General features: G+C 38.1%; 1 protein-coding gene across 1 annotated transcript; it reads right to left on the minus strand.

Moving 5' to 3' along the window:
* Positions 1-6,101: 6,101 nt before the first annotated feature.
* LOC148267352 (uncharacterized) lies at positions 6,102-7,969 on the minus strand. The gene is made up of 4 exons (XM_088216075.1): positions 7,826-7,969; positions 7,370-7,603; positions 6,277-6,332; positions 6,102-6,171 (listed from the first exon to the last, which is right to left on the minus strand). Exons 1-4 carry the CDS (start codon positions 7,967-7,969, stop codon positions 6,102-6,104), a joined length of 504 nt encoding a protein of 167 aa, XP_088072201.1.
* Positions 7,970-8,781: the final 812 nt, after the last annotated feature.

Genomic DNA, 8,781 nt, shown 5'->3' on the forward strand with positions numbered 1-8,781 from the left:
GATAAATTTTTAATGAAGTCACGATAAGATTTTGAAAATATTTATTCTAATATAATGAATCATCATCCTCCTCCCTCAATGGATGTGTGTTTCAGTGTATTAATTTGCGAAGGATAACGTCTTATTACATAAACAACTCTTGAATAAAAGAAGATGACCACAACACGCATGGCATTTTAGCTCAGGGAAAAGGCAAGGAAAGAGATATGAACAAGGTTCAATATTTTGGTTAGAAGAATATGGAAATATTGCTTCAAACTATAATAGAAAATTTTGCAATTATTACAAAAAGAAAGGACATATTATCAAATAATGCCCTATTCGCCCTCAAAATCGTTATACCACTACTTTTCAAGCAACTGTTGGTAGCTCTTACCATGATCAGACTCAAACCCCACCCTTGGCTGCATCACTTAATCAAAGTATTTTTTTTACTCCTAAAATGATGTAACAAATGATAGTTTCAGTCTTATCAGCCTTGGGAATTCAAGGTAATGGTAATTATTTATCTAATACCTGACTTGTTGATTCTGGGGCATCAAATCATATGATTGGTTAAGCTAATTTGCTAAAAAATGTTCACCCATATCATGATTCAGAACTTATTCAAGTTGCAAATGGTAACAATCTATCCATTACTGTGGTTGGTGATATTACTCTAATTTTTAAGAACTCCTATCTATCACTTAGACTTTTTGATTATTAGGTAATAAAAATCAATTCTTTGGTCTTTCTTTTGGTTGTGAAACATATAAATTGGGAAAGAGTAATGTAACACCCGAGTATTTTAATTTTATTATTATTATTATTATTTTTATTTTATTTTCCTTTTTTTTTGTATTTGAATTTTTTAGATTTTTATTTAATTTAATTTGATTTAATTTAATTTAATTTAATAAAAAATAAAAATAATAATAATGATAAAATTAGGTAAAAATATTATTTGGATTTAATTGAAATTGATTTTGGAGAAAAGGAGTGAAAATTTGGATTTTGGGGGTGTTTTTGAAAAGAAAATCGGAAATTGGGGGTCAAAACGCAATTTACAAAAATTGTGCCACGTTAGCACCCACGTCAGCAGCCACATCAGCGGCCCGGTCAGCAGCCCCGGCCAACCAGGACACGCCGCGTGGCAAGAAAACGCTGACCAGGGGACGGGTCATGTGGGCGATCCGCGTGTGCGCGATCGGACGGCCCAGATCTGTTCCCGCGCACACGGACGGCCAAGATCAAACGTGCGCACGGACGGCCCAGATTCAATCAGGCACGGACAGCCCAGATTGCATCGTGAGGGACGGCCCAGATTTAATCCAAATTAAATCGCGACCGGACGGTCCAGATTTAATCTTGATGGACGGTTGAGATTAAAAGGCAAAGGGTATAAATAACCCCACCCACACCTGACCACAAACCCTAGCGGCCAGTGCCTCGACGGAGGAGCCGGCCGCCGCCACCTGCCGCCGCACCGAGGAAGTTTTCGACCGTCGATCGAGGTAAATTTTCTCCTCCTGGCTCATTTTTCGATGTTGAGTCTGCCTATACCCAAATCGAAGCAAAACCATTGGCCAAACGGCCGGAAAACCCAGTTGAAGTCCAGCGGCGCTGCCGCGCCCCCCCTCTATTTTTGCCTCTGATGAGGCCAGTCCCGGCCTCCATTCGATGCAAATTTTATACCACTGTGATCACCGTTCTTTTCTCTACAGGTTGATCGGAGCCAAACATCAAAACGCGACTCACGCCGGAGGAGCCACCACACCCGAGAGCACCGCCGCTTGCAAGTTTTGGTTTTTCATGATTTTTTGGCCCAATGAGGGCCCTAGGGTTGTTTTATCGCAGGGACCGATGCAAGTGTGGCCGAATTCAGCCGAAAACGGTCAACCCGAGGCGAATCGCTGCCGCTTGCGGCGGTGCCGTCGGTGGAGAACGGCGGAGCCGCCGTGCCGGAATTGCAGTATTGGCCGAAAGGGGCCCTAGGTCTGATTTGGGATTTTTTGGGACACGTACAGGTACCTGTAGTGCGTTTCAGTTTTCTGGGAAAAAATTCAGAAAAATTAGGGACAGCCTGTAGGCGCACTGTAAAGTCGAATTCAGACCCCGAAACAGGTAACGACCCCTCACCCTATTTTCTATCACGGTATTAAAGCTAAATAAATAATTAAACTGTACTTTGTGACTTTATAGATGTATAATTGATTAAAGTTGCCAATAGAGCCCGAGTCTGACATAGTGTTGGTCTGTTATTGTTTGATCTATTTTTTAGTATTAAATGTAGCATGATGTCTAATGTAGTTATTTTATGGTCTCGTATGCATGAATCATGGTTTGTATTATGGTGAACCCGATACTGTGTTGTCTTGTTTGGTATCAATTACTAGTTTACATGTTGTGTATGATTGGATGATTGAGACCAAGAAAAAGGGCAAAAAGGTTATGTGAATTGATAATTGGATAATGTAGACAGCTTGACTAGATATCCTGGGAGATGGTGGACGGACCAGCTCCGTAGGGAACCCTACCGGGAACGTGGCCTCTCATAGCGGACTGGGTATGGAGACCTTATGTGTTTTGGCACCCATACTGGACGGGGTATGGGGACGGCCCGTTTCACCCTCATACCGGACGGGGTATTGAGGTTCATGGTTTTAGCGCCCATACCGAACGGGGTATGGGGACGGCCCTAGAATCAGATTGTAAATGTTAATGGTTCACGTGTAGCGGGGACCCCCTATGGATCCCCAGGGATACTAGTAGGCTGGTAAAAGAGGAAATATGTTTTCTGATGATTGAAATGTAAAGGTATGATATGTGTTATGTTATAAAGTGTGTATGATTTCATGATATTATAAGGTTATTGTTTTCATATGTTGTTTTCATGGATCTCACCGAGGTAACTGGACAGTAAAGGTTTTTATGTTAATAAACGAGTTCGTTATAAATTATGCTCCATTGGTCATTTTTGTTTTCTACCCACCTTTACATTCTTGTGGCGGTGAGATAGTGTGATGTCTTTACTGGGCTGGTTTAGCTCACTCCTTATTTAACCATTTCAGATCAGGAAGACGTTGTTCCCGAGCCCGTTCCGTAGGAAAACGGCGAAGGGGACGCCTAAAGACTTCATAGTTATATTCATAGTTCTTATTTCGAGTATCTCTTTTAATTAGTTTATTCCTTCATGTTTTGAGTACGTTTTGGTTATTGTGTAAGGGATATTAATCAAAATTTTTATTACGCTTCTGCATTTGAGATTTTTAATACATATATTCCATTTAAATTTCCGGGGCCGTTACAAGTAAAGTTCTTCCATTTTTTATTTCTTGTAGTCATGAAAATAAATGCTTTGAAATTATCCATAATGATGTATGGGGAATCACATCTATTATTTCTCATTCACATTATAAGTATTTTGTTATTGATGACCACATTTAGTTTACTTTGATTTATTTTATTCGTTCCAAATCTGAGGTCCTTTCAAGTTTTAAAACTTTTGTTGCAGTTGTTGAAACACAATTTTCTACTACCATTAAAATTCTTCAATCTAATTCTGGTGGAGAATACATGTCTAATGCATTACATGAATTTCTAAATAAAAAAGTATACTCTCATAATGTTCTTGTCCACACACACCTCAACAAAATAATGTCGTAGAGCGAAAAAATCATCATCTCTTAGAAGTTACTTGCACACGGTTACTTTAATATTTTGTTCCACCTTAGTTTTGGGTAGAAGCTTTATCTACAACAACTTATCTTATTAATATACTACCTTACCAAACTCTAAACTTTGAGTCTCCTTATTTTTATCTTTATCAACAACATCCTCAATATGGGCATCTATATACATTTGGTTGTGTTTGCTTCATTCATTTGCCCCCTCATGAATGCCATAAACTTTCTGCTTAATCTGTCCAATATGTATTTTTGGGATATAGTATAAATTACAAAGGTTTTGTTTGCTATGATTCTTCTTCTAAGAAGCTTCGTGTTTTTTGTAATATCGTTTTCTTTGAAAATCAAATTTTCTTTCCCACTCGTGATTTGTCATTCTCTGATGTAGTTATTTTTCCTAGTTTTGTGATTTGCTTTCCTCTCCTCATTAGTGTAAGCCTGGGTATGTGTATGAACGATGTCTTTCGCAATTGCCCCTTCTTGATCCAAATCCAACATCTGATCCCACACCACCACCCTTGAGATGCTCCACAAAGTTTCTCGTCCTTCTAATAGGTATTACTCCTATCATACATCATTTAGTGTTGCTTTAACTTATATTACTATTCCATCTTCTTACTCACAAGTAGTTAAGCATGAGTGTTGGTAGGAAGCACTGCAAGAGGAACTTCAGGCTCTTCAGAATAATCATACTTGGGATATTGTTTCATGTCTGCTTACATTCACACCTATTAGATGTAAGTTGGTTTACTCACTCAAACTCTGCTCTGATGAGACTCTTAAGCTTTATAAGACTAGATTGGTTGCTCTCGGTAATCGACAAGAGCATGGGGTGAACTATGAGGAGACATATGCTCCTGTGCTTAAAATGACTACAGTGCGAATACTTCATGCTATTGCTGCTTCATAGGGTTGACCACTTAAATAAATGGATGTCAAAAATGGTTTTTTACATGGCAATATGATGGGTGTTGAATTCACCAAAAATAAATTCCTATTCAAACAACAAAATAATATTATAGTAGCGGTGAATAGGATCGAATGCATAAGAAATTGAATCCTATTGTTCTTTTACGATAAACAATTACATAAAAATAAAAGGAGGGGGTTTTAGCTTTGAGTTAAAATTGAATAACCAATGGATTAAAACAAGCCAGTAAATAAAAATCAATTAAATGAGACTGATAGAAAATAAGAATCAATTATGAATAGGCTTCTAGTAAAAAAAAATATCCATTTCAATATGTGACGTTAATCATTGATGCAAATATAATTCTTAATAATTCTCAATAAACTTGTTCTATCTTTTGGAGATGCTCCTAATAGCCAATCTTTCCTTAATTTTAAATTAACCAAGAGACACTTGTTGATTAACTCTTACTAATGAAAAACCTTGGAGACGCTCCTAGAGTTTAATTCACCATAGTATTAAAAACTAGAAAGACCCGACTCTAACTAATAAATTAAACTGCGCAGTTCATTTAGATTAGATTATATATTTTCTTAGTATGAACACTAATTTACCAATAGTTATCAAGATATCCGAAACAATTACAAATTCATGAATCTCAAATAGTGATATGCTATTATGCTAGATGCACAATGGGTCATACTGCAACAAATAACAAACAACAAGATTCTTATGCACATAATAACATATAAATATTAAAAATAAGGAAAAATAAAAGTAAAGCAATTAGATCTGACAACCCTTGTATGAAACTTCAATTAAATCCTTGACTAGAAAAGAGGAGTATCTAGCCGCTCATGTTGAGCATGATACAATAGAAAATTACTTTTCAAAGAAACCCTGAGAAAAACACATAAAGAATGGTGGAGGAAGACGAAATATGCTGCCCTCCCTCTTGGGTTTTGTTCATCGTAAGTGCTAATAAAGAAAAATGAGTGTCAGATATAGAAATAGAAGAATGAGTACATGATAAACTTTTATGCAGCGGAACAAATTAATACAAATCCCTTACAAATATATATGAGTTTCAATTACATATATATAATTGAGGCCAGAAGTGTCTACAAATTGCAAAATTAAAATACAAAAGAAGACCATTTCTTTCACTATGTTATTAGACTCACCAGAGTGTGGGAACAATCATGCACTCAAGTCTTGTGGGTCCATGGGATCCTCATAGACTTTCAGGGGTAAGTCAGCCTGTGGTTTCTCATTTTCTTCCTCATCTAGTGGGGGCATAGAAAGAGTGAGTTCTATATGCTTAGTAAGGAAAATAGTATTTAAATAACATCGTAAGGTTATAAAGGTGAATTACTCTAACATAAATATTTACCATTTGGCTACTTCGTAGACCTATTTTATATTATGAAAATAATTTATTTATTAAGAACACAGCATGTTTACATAATCAAAACAGACACACATCAAACCAGATAATGGGGAAAATAAAATAAATCGTGAAATGCTCATATTTTTGTGTAATACTTTGCGAAGTCAATATAACTTCCAACTCTAAAGGCAGATACAGATTTCCAACTACCCATATGGATGACCAGATCAGATATAGATAACAACAATTTGCTCAAGCACAATTTCGGCTGTCCAAACCTTAGTACGATTTACGACCACGGTAGTACCAACCATAGTGATCCTATCAGATATCTATAATCACGATAGTACTTAGCCAAAAGTGACCCCTAACAGATATTCATGTTACCACTCTTGTTACAGGGTACACCATCATCCACAGGGAGCGGTCCTCTTATGTCTTTCCAAACCAGATAAGAGAGGGAGAAACAGATACCTAGATGGGGTTAAGGGAACAGATACCCCTTAAAGATAAAAAGTCCAACAAGACATTTGATGCATTATGCATGTCAATACAAATACATACTTCGGACCAATTAGGCTTCATTCCACATTTTTCTTTTTTTTTGGTTTTTTTATTATTTTTCATGTACCAATACCATTTTTATATCATTTTTACTACATGCAAATCATCAAGTGTCTATAAATAACATAACATGCTTGAAAACAAGAACAATTTAGCTTATTAGTTGCAAAATCTAGTGAAGAGATAGAGGAAAAAGATGCTCGACATGAAAAACGAGGGAGGAAGGTCTCCTCTGCCGCAGGCAGTGGCATGCCGCCAGAGACGATGACGACGCACTACCTGAGGTGGTAGTGGCCCACCCAGTGTGTTGTAAGCTACCCTACAGACGCACAGGCCTCTTGTCACGCACGCATGCCCCAGGCACCGAGGGGCCTATCCACGCAAGCCTGCTGCGCGGACGGCTCACCTGCGCACAACATAACGCCCACAAGGTCTGACCCCGCATCGCACGCGCAAACGGGACGTGTGTGTTGTGTGCACGTCCCGCGTCTGCTGTGCATGCACGCATAGTATGCAAGCATCCCGCATGGGTTGCTCTCCTTCCTCACGGGATTTTTCTCATTTTGCTATTTTTTCGAATTTCTAATTTTTCTACTAAAATAAAATAAATAATCTAAATGCAATTAAATTAGAATTAAATAAAAATAATTAAAATTAAATAAAATCAAAATAATTAAAAATTAGCAAGATTCACAAATTATGATAATATGCAAAATAAATTAAATGAGTTGGATACGGCCTAAATGCCCAAATAAATAGGGCTTTCTAAATTAATTAAGCACAGCGATGGGCAGGGTGTTACATCCCCCCACCTTAAAAATATTTAGTCCCCAAATTTGCCTCAAACAGGTCCGGATACTTCTCCCTCATCTCAATCTCCAACTCCCCCATTGCTTCCTCTTTGGTATGATGCTGCCATTGCACCTTCACCATGGGAATAGTCTTGTTGCACAAGACCTTGTCTGTCCACCCAAGAATCTCTATGGGAACCTCCTCATAAATCATGTCGACTTGTAGCTGCATCTCATCGCAAGGAATAATATGGTAAGGGTGGTACCTCTTTAGCATCGAGACCTGAAAGATGTCATGTAGACCCGTAAACTCTTGGGATAGAGCAAGGCAGTATGCCATGGGTCCAATGCACTTGATGATCTGAAAAGGTCCCACGTATCACTGGCCTAACTTCCTTCTTTTCCCAAATTGCATCTTTTCCTTGCACGGAAAACCTTGGTCTCCTACGATAAATTCTAAGGATCGCCTACGATTGTTAATGTAACTTTTCTAATGGCTCTTCACAGTAGCCAAGTTCTTGTGGATAATTCCAACCTTCTCAATAGTTTCCTGAATGAAGTCTAGTCCCAAATGGCGCTGGTTTTCAACTTCACTCCAACAAGTAGGATAACGACAAGGCCTTCCATACAATGCTTTATATGGAACCATGCCGATGCTGAATGATAACTGTTATTATAAGCAAATTCACATGGGGGAAGGTACTCATACCAATTATCACCAAAGTCAAGGACACAATCACACAACATGTCATCCAATGTCTAGATCGTGTGTTCTGACTGACCATCCGTTTGGGGATGATAAGTAGTACTAAAATACAATTCAGACCCTAGAGCTTCCTAAAAGCTGTCTTAGAAGTAGGAGGTGAATTGCGGATCGTGGTCGAGCACAATGGAGAAGGAAACACCATGAAGTCAAACAGTCTCATCAACATATGGGTGGGCTAATTTGTTGGTGAAGTCAATTGTTCTGATAGGCAGAAAGTGGGCAGTCTTGGTCAGTCTGTCCACGATTACCTAGACAGCATTTTGTCAGGAATAGGTCCTAGGCAATCCTGTGAAAATATCCATAGTTATATGCTCCCATTTCATTCAGGAATAAGAAGACCTTGTAACAAACCATCGAGTTTATGATGTTCTTTCTTAATCCTCTGACAAGTAAGGTATCGTGCGACGTAGTCGACTATATCCTTCTTCATTTTTAGCCACTAGTATTGATGTTCAAAGTTTCGATATATCTTGGTACTCCCAAGATGGATGGATAGCTTAGAAGTATGGACGGTCTTGAAAACATCCACCCTTACAGCAACAGAGACCCAAATTTGGTTCTAAAATTTGAACAGTCCATCATCTAAAATCCTAAAATCGAGAGATTCGTTAGAAGTTAATTTACCTAGATTCTTGATGAATTTCGGGTCCGTGGACTGAGCTTCCCAAATTTTCATAAAGAGATTCAGCAACGCT

Source organism: Carica papaya, chromosome 3 (assembly GCF_054855325.1).
Source record: "Carica papaya isolate Zhongbai chromosome 3, ASM5485532v1, whole genome shotgun sequence".
In the NCBI taxonomy this organism is placed as follows: domain Eukaryota; kingdom Viridiplantae; phylum Streptophyta; class Magnoliopsida; order Brassicales; family Caricaceae; genus Carica; species Carica papaya.

Excerpts from the sequence above, each read along its gene's own strand:
- LOC148267352 (XM_088216075.1), bottom strand. The coding sequence starts at position 7,969 with ATGGTTCCATATAAAGCATTGTATGGAAGGCCTTGTCGTTATCCTACT. Across the intron at positions 6,333-7,369 it reads AGTATCCGGACCTGTTTGAG|GGGTCACTTTTGGCTAAGTA; the intron begins GCAAATTTGGGG and ends AATATCTGTTAG. Across the intron at positions 6,172-6,276 it reads TATCTGATAGGATCACTATG|TTGGAAATCTGTATCTGCCT; the intron begins GTTGGTACTACC and ends CCATATGGGTAG.